This window comes from Hibiscus syriacus, unplaced genomic scaffold (genome assembly GCF_006381635.1).
Source record: "Hibiscus syriacus cultivar Baekdansim isolate YM2019G1 unplaced genomic scaffold, ASM638163v2 tig00110044_pilon, whole genome shotgun sequence".
NCBI classification, from domain to species: Eukaryota; Viridiplantae; Streptophyta; class Magnoliopsida; order Malvales; family Malvaceae; genus Hibiscus; species Hibiscus syriacus.
In genome coordinates this window covers 939,341-964,045 of record NW_024062574.1, presented here as the reverse complement: position 1 = coordinate 964,045, position 24,705 = coordinate 939,341, and the positions used below count along the sequence as shown (strand labels likewise).

Below are 24,705 nucleotides of genomic sequence, written 5' to 3'. Positions count from 1 at the left end.
AATTTAATATTTTGAGATGTTGTTATGATAAGATAACCAAATATGAAATGGATCTGGATACAATTGTATATTTGGATCATAGTATTGTGGTATAATAAAGGGAATAAGGATTTGTATATTTGAGTAAAGCTGAGGATTGATAAGAAGAGTTTAGGAATAGGTATATCGATGATCAGTTTATAAGAAAAAGTAAGTCAGAATGCTTAGTTGAACAACGTAAATTATAGGATGTATGAGAATGGAGGTGAAATTGACAAGTTAAGTAAACGAATTTTGAGATAATTTCGATTGGAAAGGATGTATGTGATTGGTTGATTAGGGTTGTGTTCTAGATTGGACAGATGTTATTGATTAACTGTCAGAGTAAAAGTGATAGAGTTATAAGATTGGAAGAAAAGGTAAAGTTGAGTTAATCAATTATGATGTGAATCTGAATATAGTTGGGTATTCTGATCAGATAGCTATGATGTAGAAAAGGAGATAAGTATTTGCATCGAATTTTAAGAAATGAAAATACAAGTATAAGAAATAGGTTATCAAAGTTATGAGGATGCAATGAAGATTGTTATATAGCGATGAATATAGGTGATAAGACAAGAGTATGTGAACATGAAAGGAAATATATGATTTGTGTATAAGGAATAAATAAAGGAAGAATGGAATAAAGAAATGAAATGGGATTGAGTTAAAGGACTAGACACGATAAAGGTTATATGGAAGTGTAAGTGATAATTTTGGATATACAAGTGAGAAAAGAGTGATTAGTGAGGTGAAAAGATTTTATAAAGTGTATGTTGAATCATATTTAAAGAAGATTTAAGGTCGTGTTCTTGGTTAAATGATGATGGAAAACGAATTTGGTTATTATTATAAGGTAATTAGAGATGGATTTATGATGTTGATTGATGAAAATGGATTGAAGTTGCTGGTTGTTTAAGTGATAAGTGCATGATATGAATGTATAAAGGAAAAAGGTAATTGAAAAGTTAAAGGATTGAAAAGTATGTTTCCTGATGATGACAAGAAAGAGTAAGTAAATGAAGCAACATGAGAACATTAGAAGATATGTTTTATCAAAATGTTCAGTGAAAATTCGAGGGCGAATTTTCTTAAAAATGAGGGGAGATTTGTAACATCTGCAATACCGGGTTAGTGACTAAATTGAAAAGTTTCAGAATTTGGTGACTAAAGTAGAAGAATGAAATAATTTAATGATTATTGGAAATATATGATGAAGGTTATTTAGTAATTATTAAAGGAAATTAAGGGTAAAATGGTCATTTGACCAGAAAGATTTTTATCTTTCTTTTAAGGTGATAAAAACGTGGAAAGGGTGAGAAGAAAAGAAAGATCTGGAGCTTGGGTCATCTCCTTCCTCCTCTCTTCCCGTAAGTTCCATGGCAAAGGTAAGTTTAATTTCAGTTGGTTAATTCTTGAGTTTTAAGCTTAGTTTTAATTCTTGAGGTGCTAAGAAAGATTATTTAGAGATTAAAGTAGGTTGAAACTTCAAAATGGATGAATTATGAATGATTAAATATGAAGAGTTTTTAAGTGAAATAGAAGGAGTTAATAGATTTTGAAGTTGAATTTGACTTGTCATATGGAAGAGTAAGAAGTTATAAGTGTTAGAATTAATTTTGGATAACATGGAAAAATTGGTATGATTTTTGAATGCTATGTGGAAGAGTGAATTTTTAAGTTGAAGAGATATTGAATGAAAATTTATTGGTTTAAGTATGTGTATGAAAGTTAGGAATATTAAAGGGAGTGAAGTATGAAGTGTTGAGCTGAAAATGAAGTGATTTTCGAGCTCAAAATGTGATTTCTGGGCAAGGGGAATCGGTACCCATTCAAGGAGAACCGATACCCCCTCAAACGAACCAGAATTTATAGAATGTCAAGGGGGAATCGATACCCCCATAGGAGGGAACCAATTCCCCCTAAAGGAAAATTGTAAATATTGGTTTAATAAGTTTGTTTAAGTTGCTAGTATCAAATTACAAGGTGTAGGTATCTAATAATTGTCTTAAAATGTATAATTATGTAGATTCAGAGCCTAAACGAGTTCCGAAATCATTGACAAGTAAGATCGATAAAAAGGGAAGATAAGAGATTGAAATGGACTAGTGAGGCCAGGTGAGTGTATATTAGTATTATATGATGTTAAATGGAAATAAGACTTGCGACAAGTCTATTTCCATAGTAAAATGCATGAATTCATAAATAGAAGTATATATGTGTATGATTTATATGTGTTGACATGTTATTGTATATATGTATTATATGGTTGATGTGAATATGTGATATGTTATGATGATATAAACCATATGATATGATAATAAATTATATGAATATAAAAGACAAGTTATGTGATAAGATCTTTGATATATACATATATATAAATGAAATATTACTACGTGAATACATGTTATGAGATAATTTAAGTAATAATATGAGAATATGGTAAAAGTGAGTTTATGAGAAAGGATATGAACTAAGTAAGCAAAGGTTACATAAATAATATATTAACTAGAAGATTTGAACTTCAGTGATACTATGAGCATATAAGATAAGATAGAGGAGAAAGATTCATATGCTTAAATAAAATTACAATACATTATTTGTATAATAGAAGCTATGGAGTGATATGAAATGATTATAGAAGTTGTACGGAATTGAATTAAGTAAATAGATTAAATTGTATATAAAAGAAATAATATAAGTAATATATTCAGGTTTATAAGTATAATGTAGGTTAGGTAATGTAAGTGCATACTAAGAAATACAGAATAAGGTAGATGATATGATGTAAATTATATTATGAATTAGTGATGTAGGAATGAGATATAAATATGCAATAAAACTTATGTGTTATATGATAAATATGAACATATGAGAATAAGAGATTAGATAAGTGACTTGGTGATAGAAGCTATATGACCATGGATTAGGTAAATATGAATAATTTAAGTGATATGTAACTATGAGTATTTGAGTATGTATCCATGTGAGTTGTTTCATGAGGTTATATGAAATATTATACTATATGACTATGTGAGTATATGAAAAAGAATATAGGTACATGCAAGTTATATCGAAAGGAGTTGTGTAACCATGCCTGATATGTATTACATGTATGGGAATATAAGAGAATAAAACATAAACTATATGAAAAGATATGATTCATGTGATGTAAACCATGTGAACATATGAGAAAGTGTATAAGTTATATGTATTACATGATATATGTGATTTTACAAGAAATGACATGAGCTATGTGATTACATGATTATATGAGATCAGACATGTGATAAAAGATAATTAATATGCATATGTGAATATGAAATGATATAAATGACAATGCCCATGTTATGTGTCATGAGAGCTAGGGGTATGGTTGGCATGCCAAGAGTCGAGGGTCTACGCTGTCCTTCGGGACATATATGTATTCTTTGGAACATGTGTGAAGTCTAGTGAGACACATACTTGATCCCTAGTATATGTATATGATTCTTAAGGAATGGTATGTGGTCCTTATGGACATTATTATATGGCACTACGGTGCAATTCTATGCGGCACTACGGTGCAATTCTACGTGGCACTTCGGTACATTTATATGAGCTGTGGTGACATCATTAGTGCACAACCTCCATAGACTCACATATCTATAGTTCTCACATATGTACATGGGCTAATCAAGAGATATAAACAAATATATGTTAGTGATATGATAAATGTTATAGAAATGATATAATGTTGTGTGTGTATAGTGTTTGATTGAAAAGGTTAAGCATACAAGTATGTTATTACATGATAAACTGTTAATGATGAGTTATGTGTATGTATGTATGTATGTATGTATTTACTGTAATTAATCTGATATGATTTTATATGATATGAGGAAATCATGTAATTTGGTATAGCATGATCGAACAGAACATGCATGTATTGATATATGTTATAAAGTGCATTTTAAGTTTTTATGCCTCACTAAGTCATAGACTTAGCGTGTGATTGTTTCACACGTAGGTTACAGAAGCTAGAAGAGAAACGACGAAGAGTAAGACAGGTCAGCACCTCCCTTACAAAAATTTCAGATCAGAAAATAAAGAATTTAAATGTTTTTGGTTATTTTAAGTATAGTTGGCATGTACTAATTGGTTGAATTAATTATGCTCTGATTGATTTTGGGTATTGTGGTCAATTTATGTAACTAAACCGCTTTTACTTTAATGAAAGATTTAAATTTTCTTTGAATTTTATCAAGAGTCAAAGTTTGAAAAGTCAATGTGACACCTCAGACTCGTATCCGGGTCGGGTACGGGTTGGGGTGTTACATTACTACAATTTTAAACGTTTTTCAAATCAAAAAGAGCTCGTTGGTCAGGATATTGTTTAATATACAATTGGGAGGAATGATCGACTTGTGGCAATTCGACTCCCTGTGAACACTCTTAGCGGCGACCCGCTAAGGAAAGACGAGATCATATACAATTCTTGATGAGAAAATTTTTGAGACAGGGTTTTCCAATTTTTAATCTAATTGTTTTAATGGCAATAGTTGTGGTTAATCACTTAAGAATCATCTTTCGAAGATAGTCTTGGGAAAATAGGTTACATGAGAGAAAGGCAAGTTACAATGGGTTGGGCCTTGTAGACTATAACCAACATAAATCCCGAAGCAAAAATCCATTTCGATGATCAATGGAATTGAAACAAAGCTAGCTCGAGGCGATTTTCTCATTATTATTTTTAATCTTTATTTACGCTTCCATATATTTTACCTTGATCGTTATTTTTTTACTTCATTTTCTTCACATAATTCACGTCAACCTCCCTATTTTTATTTATTTTTTTTGTTACAATTTCCTGGATTGAAATCAATAAGGAATCACATCAGAAATTAACAAGTCCCTGTGAATCGATCTTCTTTACTATACTACATTTTATTTTATTTGAAGAGGATATTATTTTATTTTTTTTACAAGTAAAATGATGCTTATCAAAATTGGTGTCGTTGTCGATGACTTTTCGACAAATTATTGATCTAATTTTGTTTTGATTTTATGATCAAGAGAAATCCGGGAAATTTAGTAGAATTCAACCCGAAAATACGATCTGGAGTCCACTTTCGCAATGCCATCTCATATTCAATCCCACAAAGAACCATCACCTGACGCCACACAAACTACACCAATCGCAAATCTCACGCCTGAACCGGAACCAATGGTGAATCGAACGATAAGAGAACTAGCTGCCGCACCTGCCATGAAACAACCACTTTGCATTGCTTTTCCTCATGGCGAGACCCCTTTCCAACTTAAGACGAGATTGATCCATCTCCTTCCTACCTATCATGGTCTTCCCAATGAGAGCCCACATAAACACCTCACCGAATTTCATATAGTATGCAGTAGTATAAAGCCTCAGGGAGTTTCCGAGTATCAAATCAAACTGAGGGTATTTCCTTTTTCCTTAGCCGTTATGGCTATGGAGTGGTTATTTTATCTTCCGCCTATTTCAATTACTACATGGACTAAACTATCTCATGTTTTTCTTGATAGGTTTTTCCCTGAGGCAAAAGCGAGCGAACTTAGGCGAAACATTTTGGGAATCCAATAGAGGAATGACAAAACTCTCTATGAATATTGGGAGAGGTTTAAAAAATTATGAGCCAGTTGTCCTCAACATGGCCTGTCCAAACAAACTCTCCTTCAATATTTTTATGAAAAAATGCTCCCAATGGATAAAAAGACGGTGGATACTGGTGACACTCTCGTCAACATGGCCCGAATGCAGCAAAATCATTAATCTCTACCATGGTCACAAACTCACAACAATTCGGCTCTTCAAGTGAACTTAGCCGACTGGTACACGAAGTAAGTACAGTTTCAATAGAGAATAAAATAGAAAAATTGAATGACATCATCAATTCACTTGTTACAGGTAAAATTGAAGCTGCGAAGGTTTGTGAGTTTGCACTATGTCGGATCATTCGACGGATTCACGCCCATTGTTACACGATGAATCTGGGGCACAACTCAATGCCGTAAGCAACTTTCCGGGACCTCCTCAAAGATCTTATAACCCTTACGGTAATACTTTCAATCTCGATTGGAGAGATCATCCAAATCTGAGTTACAGAAACAACCAAAGAAATCTGATTTACCAACTGAGTCCACCTCTTTTTCCTACTTAACTACAAAAAAAACTTCTCTTGAAACAATTGTCGAGAAATTGGCCATAGCAGAAGAAAAATTCCTAATACAAACACAAACTCATATGGCTCAAACATAAACCCGCTTTTAAGAGATTGAAAAACAAATAAGCCAATTGGCTTAAGCATTAAGTCACCTAGAATCTCGAGGTCGATTACCCTCACAAACTGAAACAAATCCGAGGGAAAATTTAAGTTTGATTACTCTTCGAAGTAGTACTGTCATCTCGCCTGTACCAACGAAAGAGTCCAATAAAGAGCCCGACAAGAAATGAGAAGGTGCATCATCGAAGAAACAAGAAGAATAATCTTTGTCTCCACCCATTTCAGGTAAATATGTTCCTAATTCTTCTTCTTCTTCTTCTTTTTCTTCTACTTACGAAACTCCGCCTCCCTTTCCTGGTAGACTTATACGATATGACATGAAAGAATAAGAGAAAGAAATTCTCGACATTTTCAGGAAGGTGGAGATTAATATCCCCTTCTTGAAATGATTCAGAAGGTGCCCAAATATGCCAAATACCTTAAAGATCTATGCACCAACAAAATACGATTGATTGGAAATCAGAAAATGAGGATTGCGCCAATGAAGTCAGGGAGTTTGAATAATTTTTTTCTAACAATTCTGATTTTCATTTAATGCCTTCTGAATCTAAAATTATTCCTTACATTTTGCAGATACAGAAAGAGGAATCGAAACATTTGAAGCATTCATCTTTTGACGAAAATGATGTATTTTCGGCCACTATTTTCGACAAGCTCTAAATCTAAAAAAGAACCGAAGAAATACTTATGAGATTGTTCAAAGTTACCAGGAAAAATTAAAGGAGTTTATCGGTCGTAGAAGTTCCCGAAGGAAAATTCTTAGTTGTAGAAAATGCATGAAATGGAGGAGACGTCTCGAACAAATTATGTAGTCTGAATCAGGTCGTCGAGCTCATTGACGTTAAACAAAGCGCTTCATGTGAGGCAACCTATTTTCTTTTTTGTTTCTTTAATTTATTTCGATTTATTTCGTTTTTGATCTTTTTCCTTTATTTTTTTCAGAATTTTATTTATTTTTCATGAATTTTTCATATATTCCAGTATTTTGGATCGAACTTGAATGGAGTCGGAAGCAATTTTTTTATCAAACAATGTAATTTTCGGACCCCGAAAGCAGTGAGAGTCAGCTAGCTTTGTTAACTCATGGCTCATTAATAAAGTTCTCAGAAGTATTCTCATCATTCTCTCTCTTTTCTTCTCTCTGGATGGTTGTTTCATTAATAAACTTCAATCGGAGTAACAAAGAAATGAACAACTAAAATGATATAAACAAAACCCTAAAAATACTTGACAGGGATGCTTTGCAACCACCCATCATTGTCGATGAACGACATGCTGGTTAACTTGGCCACAGTTCGAGCGTTAAGATTCTTCAACCACTTCACCCTCTTCGATTTGTATGCTCCCGGTCCATAGTTCTTATACTCGACAAAGGTTAGCTGTTTCCTACACCATTGACAAGCAATATGTTAAGTTCAAGAACTGTGACACTCGAATCTTCCGGATTTGAGTTTAAAGAGTTGTGATTGTGATCACTTACTCTTCCCCAACACTATTCCAAGCATTCCAACCCCTAGGGTTGACAACGTTTGAAAATCTGCAATTATAAAACAAAACCCTAGAGAAATCTCTCCATGGCCTGCCCAAAAACGTCGACCCCTTCCCGTAGATGTGGCAGCTCTTGAAAACGAACCCGCTCGAAACGCGCGGGTTGTTCCTTCCCTGCGCTGTGATGAAACCGGCGAGCCCTCGCGGCAATGCCTCCCCGAGATAACGTATGGAACAATCCTGCAAACCGATAATCAACAACATTTGCATGTAGCTACCCGTAATCTATTTAAAAATTTATGTCGGCACGACGACTACTAAAAGTTACCTCGTAAATCGATTGGCCGTTGCCGAAAATGAAATCCACAGCCCCTTCAATGTGGCATCTCTTGAAGTAATGGCGACCGGTAGCGTCCCACAATGTATCTTGAACACTCGAGAAACCACATCGGAAGAAGAAGCTTTTGTCGCCGTTGATCAGCGCAGCTACAGCCGGAACCCTAGCGTTTTTGCTATTTGGACCGTTGTATGAATTCTATTCATTTCCATCCATTCATCCATACATACATAAAAACATACATACATACATACATAAAAATGATAAAATTATTTAAAATATACAAAACTAAATCTTTTTAAAGGAAAAAAAAAGTAATTAATTTGCTTACCACGAAAGCGATGGATTTGACAATAATATTATCAGCTAAAGAACTGAAAGTTGGGGCTTGTAGATATGGCTCATTCCAGACCACCTTGGTTTTCTTCTGTCCAGAACCTTTGAGAATTATGAATGGCTTGTCGTATGGGATTACCACCATCTCCCTATACACAAAACATTTCATATACATACATACATACATACATACATACATACATACATACATGCATACATGCTTGCATAATCGATATAAACTATATATATACCTGTATGTTCCTGGTTTAACATTGATGCAATGCCAATTTCTATTATTTGATGGAACTGAGTTGATAGCTGATTGAATAGTGGAAAAATGCCCACGGCCAGATTTATCGACCGTCACCGTTTTGCATGCCGCCGATATTTGTTCGAAACACAGTAAAAATATAATGCACAGAGTGCAAAAGCAGTGAATCAGTGCCATCTTCGAGGTTTAGTTGACGATGTTGGGTAATTTATAGTGAAAATCAGGAAAAAGTTTTTGAAGGAGAAAACTATTGATTCGTGGGAGGGAAAATTAAAAGTCAAATATATGTTTATGGAAATATATCAGTAATTACTTTTTGCATATAATCAACTTTCTCTTTCGGTCCTCTCTTTTGATTCTTTTGCTTTTGTAGGCTTTTCTATAAGGTATTGTACATAGGAGGTTTTAAGATAATTTTGATCGCTAAACTTTCGAATGTTACAAAATGATTTATTTATCGAAATTTTACGAAATAATAATCATGATCATGATGTTACAAGATACTCGTGAATTTATTGGAATGTTACAAATATTCATTAAGTTCATCTGACTTTATTATTATTATAACAACATGCGATCATTTTGTAATAGTTTAATAAATATAGTGATCATTTTCTAATAGTTTGATCAATATAATGATCATTCTTAACTTTTGAAAGTTTAGTAGCTAAAAGTATAATATGAATATAGTTTAGTGACACTCTTAGAAAAATTAAAGGGCAAATTATGTGTTTAGTACCTAAACTATTAGTTTTGATCTGTTTTAGTACCTAAACTTTCATTTTTTTCAAAATCATATTTAAAGTTTAGTTTTTAAAATTTGATAGTTTAGGTATAGTTTAGGGATAAAATGAAACGAAATCTAAATGTTAGGTATAGTTTTGAAAAATTGAAAGTTTAGGTATTAAAATGGACCAAAACTGATAGTTGAAGTACTAAATACGAAATTTACCCAAAAATTGAAAAATTGAAAGTTTAAGTACTAAAATGGACCAAAACTGATAGTTGAAGTACTAAACACGTGATTTACCCAAAAATAAAAGTAGATAAACCATAAATTTTGGATTTAAAAGCCTTGTTGCAGTAAGAAAATGTTACCATGAACAGGGAAAATGGTAATTAAGGACACTGTTATAAGACGTGGAGCTTGATTAGGGAAAATTAAATAAGATATGTTATATTAATTTTAATGAATCATTTTTATGCATAAATTTCAGCATTTTCAAACAACAATATCTTAATTTGATTCCCTAAACTTTAGGACCTTACTTGTTTAGCATTTTAGTATGCTGTTACAGACAAGAAATTTAATTACATTTATTTCTCATGAATAAAACGAAGAATATAATAGTATTATTTATTTGAGAAATTGTACGTAAAAGAAATAACTCGAACACTCGACGTTATTATTTGACTCACGATTTATTCGGGCGTTCCAGAAAAAATATTAGACACTCGAAATTATCTGACCGACAATCATTTGTGACGTATTATTTGGATATCTCACATTATCTACGAACGTGACGATTCTATTTAATCTATTATTTTTCTATCCGTTGATATCTATAAGATGAGATATATTTGTACGTGTTTGTGTCTGATATGCATACTTACGTTCATGACTTGCATGAAATCTAATAGAGTGAATGCATATTTTAAAGATCAATTTATTGAATTAATGTTATTAATTTGATGACCTAATTATAATATTTTGAAGTTTAAAGATCAATTTAAAATAAAAATCATAATTTAAAAATATCTTGTGTAATTTACTCAATTTAAATTTTAAGTACTCGCAGTTAAAGGCCATTAATATATATTACAAAATAAGTTAAATATATTGTCATCTCTATATTTTAGTACTATTATAGTTATATTTAATTACCATTTTAAAAATGTGTTTTAAAGTATTTTCAACTAAATTGTTGTTACGTTAATTTAAAACATAAATTTAATCAAAGATTTTATAATAAAATATATTTTATGATACTCATAATTTATATGAAAATATATTTTAAATAAAATATATATTTACAAAAGATTAATCAATAGATAGTTATAAATAAAATATAAAATTGAGTTCAAAGTATCTCCACTTAAAATAAATTTTTGTAATATTTGATCTAGATTAATTAATCAGTAAAAATTGAATACTAATAACTAAATAAAATAAATAAATAGGATATCACTTTTTATTTTGATTATTAGTAATAAATTGGGTCTCAACTAGTGATAAATAAAGTAACTTCTGTTTAAATGAGAAATTGAAAACAAAAAAGAAATTAAAATAAAATCACAATCATTACTTTACTTAAATATATAAAATTAATTTTACATAGTATATAATTAATTTCAACCATTAATATGATGGATAAAGTATACAAATAGTTCCCCACCGTACAAGTATGAGTCCCCCTCCACCTCCATACAAGTACAAATCACCACCACCACCTCCTTCTAAGTATGAGTCACCACCTCCACCTCTATACAAGTACAAATCACCACCACCTCCTTACAAGTATGAGTCACCACTTCCACCTCCATACAAGTACAAATCACCACCACCACCTCCTTCAAGTATGAGTCACCACCTCCACCTCCATACAAGTACAAGTCACCACCTCCACCTCTATACAAGTATGAGTTACCACTTCCACCTCCATACAAGTACAAGTTACCCCACCACCACCGTACAAGTATGAGTCACCACCTCCACCTCCATACAAGTACAAGTCACACCCACTACCATCGTACAAGTATAAGTCACCACCTTCACCTCCATACAAGTACAAATCACCACCACCACCTCCTTACAAGCATGAGTCACCACCTCCACCTCCATACAAGTACAAATCACCACCACCACCTCCATACAAGTACTAGTCACCCTTACCACCACCGTACAAGTATGAGTCACCACCTCCATCTCCGTACAAATATGAGTCACCACCTCTACCTCCATACAAGTACAAGTCACCCACTACCATCGTACAAGTATGAGTCCCCACCTCCACTTCCATACAAGTCACCACCTCCATATATGTCCAAGTATGAGTCATCACCTCCACCTTCATACAAGTACAAGTCACCCGCACCTCCACCGTACAAGTATGAGTCACCACCTTCACCTCCATACAAGTACAAATCACCACCACCACCTCCGTACAAGTATGAGTCCCCACCTCCACCTCCATACAAGTACAAGTCACCACCACCACCTCCGTACAAGTATGAGTCTCCACCTCCACCTTCATACAAGTACAAGTCACCACCACCACCTCCGTACAAGTATAAGTCCCCACCTACACCTCCATACAAGTACAAATCACCACCACCACCTCATTACAAGTATGAGTCACCACCTTCACCCCATACAAGTACAAGTCACCATCACCTCCTTCATATGCTTACAAATAGCCTCCACCACCTACATATTACAAGTAAACTCCACAAAATCCTCTTTTCATTTAAAGATCTCATCTTTATCAGTCTTATCTCCTTTATTTCCACCTCGTTACATTTGTCAGCTTTTGTATCCATTATATTCAATTCCACCTTAAACCTCCAAACCTTCTTCCCCAGGTCTCCATCTCCTCTTTCTCTATACATCCCTTAGCACTATAATCCACTCATATCTATCAATGTTTGTGCTAAGTTGAAAGAATCCTACTTAATTAATAAAACAAAAGCATTTCTCTTTGCATGCCTTGTGGTTTCAATTATCATTCCATTTAATCATAGATTGATTTGTGTGCTCAATGTTAATGTGGTGAGTGAAAGGTAGCGTAGCAAGTCATCATTCAGATTTCGTGCAAGCTTTGTGGTTATTCCTTCTAACCTCATCCCTTTTTACTTGTAATGGATTTGCTATGTTTTCAAGAATATTTAATTTGTAATTGATTGTGATGTTCAATAAATTAAAATTAATTTAAGATTATATGTTACAATATACAAATATGCAAACTAATATAGTTTGAATCCTCTTGATTATGATATCAACTCTCCTTTTTGTTTTCTTAAAAGAATCATTTATGTTAAAAAATATAGCCTATTTGGTGTTAAAAAATTGTACATTAATTTGTTATTCAAGTTATTCGATTCAAATCAAACTCAAAAAATAAAATAAATAAATAAATAAATTTAAAAACCCACAAAACTAATCAATTTTTTTTTTAAAAAATATCATTTTTAAATTAAATAAAAAAATTCCAACTAATTACCAACGTGAAAAGAGTAAATGCAAAATAGAAAAATGCCAATAATTTAATCAATTGGTAAACTCTGAGTTGTAGTAACCAAAATCAAATCCTGAAAACATAAAATACCAAAAAGGGAACTAAAAACCAGATTGTGTTTCTCAAGCAAAGAGGTAAAAGACACCCCCACAGTAACATACTAAGGTATATAGCATAACATCTACTTCAAATGATTAGGGCAATAAAATTACTGAATTTGAATCAGTATTTGATAGGAGCAATGACTTCCAACTGAGCACCAAGCTTCTCCTCGGCAACCTTTTCGGCCTTAACCCTAAGTTTAGTAAGTTGCTTCCTTCTCTCGTATGCCACTTGAGCTCTTTCTTTCCTCTTCTTCTCGAGCTCCTGGAGGGAAGAACCGAGCAGCCATAAGTTAAAAGATGCTATAAACTCAGATGCCCAAAACCATAGATTAATTCAAACAAGCAAATAATATTTACAGAAATGACACAGACATGGGAATATGGCCGTGAAAATATAAGATTTATGTCTTAGAAAATGTAAGAAAATGTCCCGTCTGTCACATTCACATCAATTGGACTTCTCATACCGAAGTCCAACAAACAAGGCAACATCGTTATTCAGTGCATAACACAAAGGAAAATTCAGAAGAACAACAATCACAAATAAATATATACACACACAATTACTTGCATGCAGACATTTATATATATAATTCGGAAGAAAGAGTTAAGGAAATAACATTGAAAGACGAGTTGTATTTGAAAATTTGAACAGGGTACTAGATCTTCACCTTGATAGTGTCATAGTGGTTCCATCCGACCTCAGATGAGAGTTTGCCCAACAAGCAGTACTTGTGTCCTTTCTGAAGCCTCAAAACCCTAATTCAAAAACCAAAAGAGCAACAAAAAAACATCAATCATAACTAATCATTGAAGCAATCAAATCCCAAACCAAGCAAAAGAAGCCAAAAACCATATCAAAACTCACTTGAGAGCATCAGGAATAACCATCCTCTTCGTCTTATCGTAAGGAGCTGGAACCCCCTCATACACCTTCAATCGAGCAAGAGCTGCTGCTCCGCGCTTGGTCTTGTGAGGAATCATCCTAAAAACCAAAACACATTTCAATAATCATAAGGAACATTAAAGTACACTATAATTCAAATCAAAACATAGCTCATACTTCACATACAATGAAGCAAAATACCCTTCTTCTCAAGCATAAGATTCATAGATCTTTACAGCTTATATGATTCACTAAATCCAGCAACTATAACCTTAAGCAAACTCATAACATTTTTCGTTTCTTTCCTATATTTTCCCAAGAAACAAACAACAATGAGGAAACAGAAAATTCATCCAAGACATTAAAAGTGAACTAAATCCAATAACCAAAAAACAGAACAATCCAAAAGTTAACACTAAACTCTACACAAGAACCCAAGAACTATGTAATGAAACAAAATACCCTTCTTCTGTAGGGTAGGATTCATAGATTCGTAGATCTTTAGAGCTTATAGTATTCACTAATTTTAGCAATAATAACCTCAAGCAAACTCATAATATCCTTTTTCATTTCTTTCCTATATTTTTCCAAGAACCAAACAACAATGAGGAAACAGAAAATTCATCCAAAACTTCACAATGAACTAATCAAAAAATTTCCTTTCAATCAAAACATTGAGGAGAAACAAAAGATTCAAAGCCAGTCAAAGAAAAGAGAAATTACCCACGAATGGTACGCCAGAGGATCTTAGAAGGAGCACGGAAATGGATGGGACCATGAGAGGGCTTAGTGTTCATGCGCTTCCTCAAGAACCTCATGTACTTCATCTTCTGTCTGACCAGACCACCAGACATGCAAATCTCTTCGCATCGAACGACGACTACTTTCTGGCCGTTCAACAACTCCTTGGCCAAAATGGAAGCCAGCCTTCCCAGCATGTGGTGCCTTGCATCCACCACCACCCTCTTGGCGCAGATCCCTGACCCCGAAACCATCTTCTCCTCTTGTGTTTTGCCTCCTTTGCTTTGATCAGCTTAGGCCGCTTGTAGGTGCTTGCTGCCACTGCGATTGTGACAAGAATATATTGATTCCTTATTAGGGCTTTTAGGGTTCGGCTCGATGAAATTGGGTTTTGAAAAAATATATATTTTCTCACGGCCCAATTACTCTATGGAAGACCTGATTTTTACAAACCAATTTTATGCAAAATTAGCCCAATAATCATGACGCAATAATTATTTAAGTTTTTAAGGTAACTAAAAACTTAATTAGTAATTTACGGAATTTACCACGGTAGCTTAAAACTCGTCACATGGCATAACGAGTTTTAATAAAAAAAATTTATTAAAATTTTTATCTCGACGTGATAGATTTTAATAAAATAATAATATTTTTTTGAAACTCATCATGTCCACGTGATGAGTTTGAATAAAAAATTGAAATTTGTCACCATTACAGGACAAGTTAGTCTTTCACTGTAATAAATGTCGTATATCCCAAAATAAACTTTGATTTATCTTATTGGGCTAAATAATTTATACGCTTGGATTATTGCCCTCAATTTACCACCAATTTCAACTTAGGCATAATGTCAAAAACAGCCTCCAATGTTTACTAAAATGTTCATTTTGACTTCTATTCTTTTTATGAAGTATTTTGACCTCTAACGTTTCACTTTATGACAAAAAATCCCTTCTATAAATAGAAATCATTAGTTAACAAGCAACTAACGCTCCAAAACAAAGACCTTTTTTTAACATAAAATGAAATGTTGAGGACTAAAAGACTTTAAAAAAGAATAAACATCAAAGTAATTATTTAAAAAATATATTATGACATTTTTATCCTAAAATAAAATATTGAGATTAAAATGCTCTATTTTTAATATTATGCCATCAACTTAATAAACATACATATATACATATATTTCTATTTTTTTCTTTATTTTACTTAAATATATAAAGTAAACTATTAAAGGTTCAAATTAATATTTTTAAATGAATTATGTGATTATATTAAATAAAATGAATCAATCAATTTGAATAGATAAAATCAGTTTAATCGAATCGATATAGTTTCATAATCGAACTGTTTGAATTTGGATAATTTAAATTTTCCCCTACTCAAAAACAATTAAACCAATGATTTATTAAATCGATATTATCTTGTATTTACCTCATATTAATAAAAAAAATATTCTTTATGTTTTAACTCAAAATGTCTTAAAATTATTAGAGGGGATAATCAGGTCATTTGGATCGTTTTGGTCGAGTCACTTTGAGTTGGATTATTTTAGATCTAGACTACATTCAATTTAGGCTCGATTCAAGTTAAATTGGATCTGATTCAAATTTAGTTTGGGTCTATGATAAGTTGAGTCGAATCAAATATCGAATAAGATCAATATCAAATCAATCAATTTCGGATCGGATTAATATTGAGATTGATAAGTTTTTTGGTCAAGTCAATATCAAATCACTTAATATTCGAGTTGGATCAAATCGATCAGATCTTTATTTGAGTTAACATTTGAATCATCATGTCAATTCAGGTTGAGTTTAGTATAAGTTCAATCGAGTTAAAAAATAGATAATACAAAGATGATGGTTAACTAGTAGTATAATAATATAAAGTCATTAAACTATTAGAATAATACAAAATAGAATAAAATTTAAATCAAGTCAATACACGATTTAAATCAAATTTTGGCAAATTTTTAATTGAAGTCGTTTTTATTCGAGTTGTTTTAAATTCAAGTTAATTTCGACTTGAATTGCTTTCGGTTATTTTTTGTTAGTGTTAATTTCGATTTGAATTGCTTCCGCTTCCGGTTGTTTTCGATTCATGTAAAATTAAGCATGAACCCATATTAATCCTATTAAAATTCAAGTCAATTTTAATTCAATTTAATTAGTTCCGAAATTCAAATTATTATGTTTAGGTCCATATTGAACCTCAAATAAATCAATTAAAGTGATCAAGTTTGCTAAATCTAGAAATCACATTAAGCTTGATATTAATCTTGGTCAGTCCCCAAAGAAACTATATCCAAATTCGAGTATTAACAACCGTCTTCTACCATGTAAGCAAACATGATCAAAATAGTTTCGACAATCTCGAATCGAGCTCGAACTTCAAAAATAAAACTAAATATGAAGTACTAAAAATGAATGGGGATCAAATCTTAGTTCCTTCTGCATCTCAAGGCCTAAATGCTTGCTGAAATTTAAATTTGAAATGATCATTGTTCGTTCATGTACGTATACAACTATCTTTCCAAAGGTCTAAAAACACAAGATAAAGGGGAACAATCAACAATGGGAACAGAATCCTTCAACATGCAAATTCATGCCTGAAAAGGAAAATCAAGACAACCCTAGCAGAACCGAATAAGATCTCGGGGGAATGCTCGGAAGCTCCCTAAGCGGAGGACGTGAAATGAGAAAATGTTCTAGTTTTTCACTCTATGTTAGAGAGCTATAATGTGAAATACCATTCATGTACAAAAGTATTGTTGGCCCTGTTTCAGTTCCGGGATCCGGTAAAAATCAGGATGTGTACTCGAATGCCTAAGGTGGCTGAGATTCATCATCGCTGGCCATGGCTGATGAAGAACTCTGTTGTCCTGCAGCAGCAGCTGATCCACCTGCTGGGGATGATGTGGATGTGGGTGAATCTGTTAGAGAGAGCACCTCCGGTTCATTGGGGAGTAGGTCTCTTAGAAGAACGAACCCGGATCGTGCCGACTTCACGGGCACGTATCGGCTGTCTCGAAAAAACCTGATGAACTTCTCCTGAGCAAGAACCACTCTTGCTGGGTTGGTCAGAATCTCACATGATGGCTCAGGCTCAGATTTCTTCTCCGGAGGGCTATCAACCTGTCCAATATAGAGAATTATCGACAGAAGGTTGATATACAGATCATTTTCAGTTTATCATCACCTGATCTAATATCAAAATAACGCAAATTTGCATCACATGTAAGCAACAATGCACCTGTAATGAAATTTACGTAAAACCGCAACAGAACCCGATTTAAAGTTGCAGTAAATTCTAATATTATGAAATTATAATTAGATTGCCAATAATTGCCATGATGGCCAGTCCACTAAGCCCCCAAAACACTATTTTTAAAAAAAAACTATATAATATAAACCATAAAAGATGAAAGATTTAAATAGTGTTCAAATGGATCATTTATATACAGGCATATAGACAATTTCAGATAAATCCAAAAATCTTACCTGCATGGCTTCCCCATCCTTCTCACTAGGTAATTTCCCTTTTCTGGTATTTCCAGCAGCAGAGGAGGACTCGGCTCCAGTTGATTTCTCAGCATTTGCCTTTTGTTCTGCCTCTTTCTTAGCCCTAGCTTTAGCCTTTGCCGAAGTTGATAGGACAGCAGTTGGAAGTTTAACAGCAGATGTAGTTGTGGGCACAGTAGTTGGCTTTGGATACTCAAAAAGCGAAGGTTTTGCAAGCGATAAGAACTCAAATTTTGGAACCTTCAGGTCGTAGTTCAGTCCAATCAAAGCTGTGGGTGAAAAAGACAAGCTTACAAAATAAATTAGGGGATACCAATACCAAAACTGGCTAAAAACTGCAAGACCAACAACCGCAGTGACTTTGTCATGCTTTCTCTTGGAAAGCAATCTTATGGTTACGTTCCTCCCACCAGCATCAAGGATCCCAGAGGCCAGGATTGCTCCCATCTTGCTCATTGTGTCTTCATGTTTACCAAGTATTATCTTTTCTAATTGTCGCCTAGTTTAAGGAGACAAAAAGAAGTTAACGCACATATGTGTACGATAATTACACATCCAGAGGGGGAAAAAATAAAAGAAAAAGAACAAGATAAAATAATAGCATACCTGAATGTTCCGACACGAGAATCACTGGCTTCATTGATCTGGACCATGACCATAGCCATTGCAATTAGGGCCCCTTGACGAACAAAGTCAACGACATCTGATGTTAATGGTTCTAGCAATGTTATGGCCTCTCTTAATCCTGTTCCAGCACATGAAATGCCCACTGCAAGTGCCGCACCGTATCTAACATGTGGGTTGTATGACTCCGATAGTAAGGAGACAATTCGAGGAGTCTGCAATATTGAACAGGCAAAACAAGGAGATCTTCAGAAATTCATACAGCCCAATGACAAATCTCAAAATTACATTAGTCGGAAAATATGGGGTATAAGTTGAGACAAATATCGATAACACCCCGCCAACACAGATGAGGAGAAACAGTACCTACCAGCTGTGGCTGTGAGTAAAGGATAAATCCCAGAGCTAAGACAGCAGTTCTCCTAGCATCATCACTCACATCTGATACAGCAAAGTGCAGCAGCTGGCGAATGGCTTTGTTGTTAGCAGTTCCCGCATAGGCCAATGCTAGAGCATACATACCACCATAACGTAGTATAGGATCTTGATCCCGAGTCATCTGCTCGATTAATGTATCTGCTTCTTCTTCCATTCCATAAACTGTAAGAGCTATCCCTAATGCTAAACCCCTGAAACCATATGAGAACAACACAGGTAAAGACCACTTTCACAATAAAACCCAGCTCAATACCAAGATCACAAAAAATCGAACTTTACCTGATAATTTTCTCATGTTGTGTCTCATGCGCATAAGCAAGCATCTCACTTGCTTTCTCACTAGCAGTTCCAACCAAAAGCAAACCCATACTGATGCCAGCAGCTTCACCAGCAACAGCACTGTCAGTATAAAGCACATTTTTGATATCATCATAAATTTCTTCATCAGCAGTTCCAAGAGCAGCCAAACCAAGACCTAAGCATGCACCGTGTTGGATGACCTGCATAAGAAGGATCCTAAATTTTATTTCTCAATTACTTAAGAGTAATGCTAGTTTGTCTGACAGTTGGGAAGTACAATCAAACATTAATTCGATTTTAACATGATAGTTATGTTAAAGTTTATGAATAATTTTTTTTTAAACTTGATAAATAGCAAATCGGTGTATGTTTATTCTCCTTTTGTATATATCGTTAGTTAATCACAACATTTGGTAATACTTTAGTAATTTAATATCACCTTTCCTCCTTAAAAGGAAAAGGTTCATCTTCGTGTCTAATCCGTTAATATTTATTTTTTAAAAATATTTGATTTGAAATATTATAAAAAAAATTAGTCTATGCTTAAAATTTTAGTTTATGTGATCGGGATTGAGCTAAGAAAGAACAAATCGAAGAGTGTGCATTCTTGTGAGTAGGTGGAAGTTGGCACCTAATAATTTCTCTTTTCTTAAAGGCCTATTGGTAATAAAAAGAGAAGTTATCATAGACCAGGAGAATCACATACCTCAACATTAGTCCCACATAGGCTATCGCGAAGGAATTGCTTGATGCCTTCACCGTGGTTGACATGAATGAGACCTAAAGCATATAGAGCCCCACCTTCAGAGTACGGACTCCCACCACCAGCCCCACCTTGGGGCAGGTAAGGAGCCATCAGAGACCTCCCCTGCTGCAGATGTCCTCTGTGAATAACACCAAGCCCAGCTGTTACACTGAATTTGGCCCAATTGGTGGCTCTACTCAGCCAGTCCTGATGATGAGAATCTTAAAATTAAATCCCCCAATATGCACATTAGACGAAAAGAGTGAAAGTAGATACAGCAAGACAAAAGCTTTACCATATTGTCCCTCAGGAATGTATCTACAGTTGTTCCAGCATGCATTATTGCATTAGCATAGATTGTGGCACTGTGACAAACACTATTCCTCATTTCAACCGACTGTTTTATCGTCTTCAAAATCAAGAGGTCGGATCTACAACAACAGAAATGACAACCAGATAATAGCTTATAATGTAAATATAAAAAAGAAACATGATAATTTAGTTCCACTGGAAGATGGCACAAAATAAATTGATGCCACACTTGTTATGACTGAACAAGAATTGTAGAGTCAATTGTATGGATGTTTCTCCAGACAAAATTCCTTTGATTTTTGTCAGTCTCTCGGCATACATAACTTCTTTAGGATCAGCATCATGAACAGCAGAAGATTCATTTGTCATCTGAACATCCTCTGAAGCAGTAGAATTTTCATTTTGAGCAGTAGGAGGATTGCTGGAGCCTGGCTGTACAGATTCTGAAGGCGGATATTTGGGAGCTGAAAGGTTATCTCTTACATTTAAGAGAAAAGCCTGGTGCTCATTCTCCACAAGGTCAAATGCGATTTGGAAAGCCAAAAGAGCATCCTCATTACGTTCAGAACGAAGAAGTTTCTCTAATATATTTGCAACACTTTCAGCTTCAAACAAGAACATAAGACCCTGACAAATGCTCCAATAATCAGGAGAAGGAAGCTTTTCATAAACTTTAACAATAAGCCGAAGCACCTGCATGAACCAAAGATCAAGAACATTAAGGATCTTGCAGAATTTGCAAGATTGCACCAAATTACAAGAAAAGAGCAATTAATAAAGCAATATTAACTGTTCTAATCAAAATTGTCCAAAAAAACTACTTGCTATGCAATTTATATGAACTACTAAAAGAAGTCCTTACCTCTTGCCGATACTCTCGATGATACACAAACGAAATAGAGGCATTGACACAATATGCTAAAGTACGAAGAACATTATCACTCCTTGTTATTGCTTCCTCAAGTTTATCCAGTCTCCGGCACTCAATTGCAATCCCCGTGGCTTGTTGGTATTTTCCATCCACGATACACCTAAATGAAAAAAATAGTAAGATAGCAAGACAAACCCCAAAATATGTCATCAGATAAGAAAGAAAAATATACATACTTATCGAGCATTCTCTCTACAATGGCCTCCAGCCTAGGGTCAACCTTTGCTGATTCATCACTTGATTCCGCTGCCTTTGACCGAAGACTGACATACTCATCTATTGCCTTGGCTAAAATTAAGAACAAAAACCATCAGCTGTTTGGAATATCCAATAAAGACAACAAATAAATATAATCAACACTACACAGATATTTAGACTTGCCTGATAAATCAATCTCAGCAAAATACAACCATAATCGACATACTAACAAATTTCAATTAATCAACTTGTTAATGATCACAAAATATAGAAAATGAATCCAAGTTCTTACAAAGGAGAGTATGAACATAATCAGAATCCTCAGAAACATCAAATAGGGGGCCAGCTCCAAGAGCATAAGACAACGAATCATTGAGTTCACCCAAGTAATAAAAGACCTGAAGGAGATAACAGTACATATTAAATAAGTGAAAGTCAACAAGGCCAGAGTCAAATAAAAAGGCAATACGAGAGAAGGCATCTACTGCACTAGATCTCATTTATAAATTGTAAAAGCACTCCTGTCCTAAAAATGTTCCACAAACCAAACTGCAGCATTGTTTTCACATGATGGAATCCGATAACAATTATAAATATTACATACATATGATACATATATACATATATACACACATAGATATATATATGATCCTAATAAATCATATTAAACCTAGCTTTTTTCCGTTAGTCTTCCAGAAGTGGACGACTTTTGTTGTGTTACCAACATTTGCTAAATCGGTAACTTCAATTAGAAAAACTTATCCAGAAAAAGCAAAAGATGCAGATCAAGGAGTGCAGATTTTTTCCCTTTACTAGAGGAACGCATGGGTTCAGTTTCCATAAACTATGTTAAGAACATGCAGATGCACATGAATGCAGGCTGAGATGGACACAAGAGGAGGACCTTCGAGACAAGTAAAGCAGCAAGTTGTCTCTGATGCTGGCCAAACTCCTCATCTTCATACAAGCTTTCTCTGAAAAAAACGCAAGCATAAAATCAATATCCACATCCAAAACTCATTAAGTACACTACTTTGAATTGGAATCGTTCCCATTTACAGGCCCAGTAACCTATACAAACTATCCATGAAAGAAATAAATCTTGCCATAATAAATTAAAATAAGATGAAAGCAGATAAGTGAAGATAAAACTAATATCCCCATCCCTATTTTACTCCAATGCAAAACAGGCATATACAATTTCCCAAATAAAGTGAACATAAAACTCAATCTAGTGGAATTTAAAATAAATAAATAAAAACATTGTCCCCATTCTTTTATTCACTGAAAGTTCTATTTCCTAAGTGAACAAACTATTAACTACATTTCAAAATAACTGCTTTTAGTTCTTCCCAAATTGAAACTTATGCAGAACATATAGCTTAACTAAAGTAATCAATTATCACATGCCCAGAATGGACACAATACAGCTGTTGAATCCAAATTCTCGTTTTTCTATTGTAACAAAATCAATGCATCAAAAATAACTTTATTCACTTCGTTTCATCCAATTTCCCCATATAAGAATCAGATCAAAACAATCGACTCCTAAAGCTACTAAGTAAAAGAGGAAAAAAAACTCAGGCCTACATGATAGGAACGCTGGTGGAGATCTCGGGCCAAAATTGATCAACGAAGCTAATTAAATTAGAAAGTGCGTGATATTTCAACTGAGGATGGCTCTCGTTAAGCATCGCCAGTAAACCTCCAGCCGAACTGACCATGGTGGCCGCAGCAGCCGCCATTTCTATTCTTTCACGAAATAAAAGAAACCCTTTCTTTCTTTAAGTTTTCGGAGTTCCCTCGTCAAGAAAAGAAGAAAAAGAGATGGTGAAATTAGAGAGTTTAGCCGTTAGAATTTCTTCGGCAAATGAGAACCGGCGACTATTCGGAGACGAACGCCGACGAGGAAGCGACGACAGGGAAAATATGCAGTACAATGAGAAATGTTTGCTTAGATTTGGGGCAACAAAGTCGTTTTCCTCTGAATCTGATCGAAGAGGGAAATAAAGAAGATTCACGTAGCTTGAAGGAAAAGAAATCTGTTTCTGTAACTTCTAAATTCTAAACATTAGCCTCCAAACTTTTCCTTTTTACACGATTAAGTCCTTCTTGAATTTACGCTGTTCCAAATTACTCCAAAAAATAAGTCGGCCTTTGAATGATAGAATTTTGTCCGGTAGAAACAGCAAGAAAAATAAAACAAAATAAGAAAACAAAATAATGAGATTTTTTTAATCTTTTTTCTTTATTTTTTTAGGAATAATTATATATTTATGGTATGTTTATCTTTGTCTTTGTAGTAATTTATCTCTATCTTTTTGGCAGTTTTTAATTTTTTAGTCGTTGTTTTCATTTATCTTTTTTTAAGGTTGAATATGACATCGCAATGACTGTTCGAGATGACACTTATTTGTTATCATGTTGATTTTCCTTGTTTTGGACCATCTGATTAATTTGGATACGCGTTTTGCGTTCGTGGATAGTTTTTTCACTTCGTCTGACTCTGATTTATGATTTATCAGTGGTCTTTCAATAGCTTCATTCTCTTTTGTGATTAGTTTGCTGCTGCAATCAGGTTTCGTTTATTTTTTTTCTCTATTTTATTATATGACTCTTTCTATTTAAGTAAACATTTTATTTAACTCGATGTTGGACTAAATCTTCGATCATATTATTCATTGTTCGAGATTATTTTAATATAGTATTTGTTTAAAATATTTCTTGATTATTGATAATTTTAACCTAATTTTTTTAGGAGATCAATCCTCACTTTTTATTATTAGTATAATATTTTTAAATTTAATTCAATTAATAATATTATTAATACAGTATAAAAAGCTAAAAAATATGAGTAATTTATATATTATATAAAATATTTTTATTATTTAAATATTAATTTAAATCCTAAC

At 33.7% G+C, this 24,705-nt stretch overlaps 3 protein-coding genes, 1 long non-coding RNA gene and 1 other non-coding gene across 5 annotated transcripts; all 5 read right to left on the bottom strand.

The window, feature by feature from the left end:
* Positions 1–5,590: 5,590 nt before the first annotated feature.
* LOC120213908 lies at positions 5,591–5,697 on the bottom strand. Its single transcript, XR_005524817.1, has one exon. It is a non-coding gene; the product is annotated as a small nucleolar RNA R71 (small nucleolar RNA).
* A 1,843-nt stretch (positions 5,698–7,540) lies between these two features.
* Positions 7,541–8,945, bottom strand: LOC120213624 (probable pectinesterase 29). The gene is made up of 5 exons (XM_039211713.1): positions 8,736–8,945; positions 8,480–8,633; positions 8,140–8,346; positions 7,804–8,051; positions 7,541–7,709 (listed from the first exon to the last, which is right to left on the bottom strand). The coding sequence occupies exons 1-5, from the start codon at positions 8,930–8,932 to the stop codon at positions 7,541–7,543; spliced, it is 975 nt and encodes a 324-aa protein (XP_039067644.1). The 5' UTR covers positions 8,933–8,945.
* A 2,606-nt stretch (positions 8,946–11,551) lies between these two features.
* Positions 11,552–12,038, bottom strand: LOC120213589. The gene is made up of 3 exons (XR_005524804.1): positions 11,818–12,038; positions 11,652–11,675; positions 11,552–11,564 (listed from the first exon to the last, which is right to left on the bottom strand). It is a non-coding gene; the product is annotated as an uncharacterized LOC120213589 (long non-coding RNA).
* A 1,012-nt stretch (positions 12,039–13,050) lies between these two features.
* Positions 13,051–15,063, bottom strand: LOC120213768 (60S ribosomal protein L13a-4-like). The gene is made up of 4 exons (XM_039211827.1): positions 14,704–15,063; positions 13,963–14,079; positions 13,766–13,853; positions 13,051–13,356 (listed from the first exon to the last, which is right to left on the bottom strand). The coding sequence occupies exons 1-4, from the start codon at positions 14,973–14,975 to the stop codon at positions 13,213–13,215; spliced, it is 621 nt and encodes a 206-aa protein (XP_039067758.1). The 5' UTR covers positions 14,976–15,063; the 3' UTR covers positions 13,051–13,212.
* A 2,112-nt stretch (positions 15,064–17,175) lies between these two features.
* On the bottom strand, positions 17,176–23,786 carry LOC120213765 (26S proteasome non-ATPase regulatory subunit 1 homolog A-like). Its single transcript, XM_039211821.1, has 13 exons — positions 23,384–23,786; positions 22,698–22,767; positions 22,086–22,191; positions 21,772–21,883; positions 21,527–21,695; positions 20,894–21,357; positions 20,648–20,783; positions 20,314–20,559; positions 19,587–19,807; positions 19,240–19,498; positions 18,852–19,084; positions 18,225–18,744; positions 17,176–17,858 (listed from the first exon to the last, which is right to left on the bottom strand). Exons 1-13 carry the CDS (start codon positions 23,536–23,538, stop codon positions 17,550–17,552), a joined length of 3,000 nt encoding a protein of 999 aa, XP_039067752.1. The 5' UTR covers positions 23,539–23,786; the 3' UTR covers positions 17,176–17,549.
* Between the last annotated feature and the right edge of the window lie 919 nt (positions 23,787–24,705).

Coding starts and splice junctions, on each gene's coding strand:
- LOC120213624 (XM_039211713.1), bottom strand. CDS start 8,932: ATGGCACTGATTCACTGCTTTTGCACTCTGTGCATTATATTTTTACTG. Junction 8,634..8,735: donor GTTAAACCAGGAACATACAG/GTATATATATAG, acceptor TTTTGTGTATAG/GGAGATGGTGGTAATCCCAT. Junction 7,710..7,803: donor TGGAATAGTGTTGGGGAAGA/GTAAGTGATCAC, acceptor TCAATGGTGTAG/GAAACAGCTAACCTTTGTCG.
- LOC120213768 (XM_039211827.1), bottom strand. CDS start 14,975: ATGGTTTCGGGGTCAGGGATCTGCGCCAAGAGGGTGGTGGTGGATGCA. Junction 14,080..14,703: donor CTCTGGCGTACCATTCGTGG/GTAATTTCTCTT, acceptor TTTGGTTTTTAG/GATGATTCCTCACAAGACCA. Junction 13,357..13,765: donor ACCACTATGACACTATCAAG/GTGAAGATCTAG, acceptor TCTTCCCTCCAG/GAGCTCGAGAAGAAGAGGAA.
- LOC120213765 (XM_039211821.1), bottom strand. CDS start 23,538: ATGGCGGCTGCTGCGGCCACCATGGTCAGTTCGGCTGGAGGTTTACTG. Junction 20,784..20,893: donor TTCTTGTTCAGTCATAACAA/GTGTGGCATCAA, acceptor CTGTTGTTGTAG/ATCCGACCTCTTGATTTTGA. Junction 18,745..18,851: donor TCTCGTGTCGGAACATTCAG/GTATGCTATTAT, acceptor TCCTTAAACTAG/GCGACAATTAGAAAAGATAA.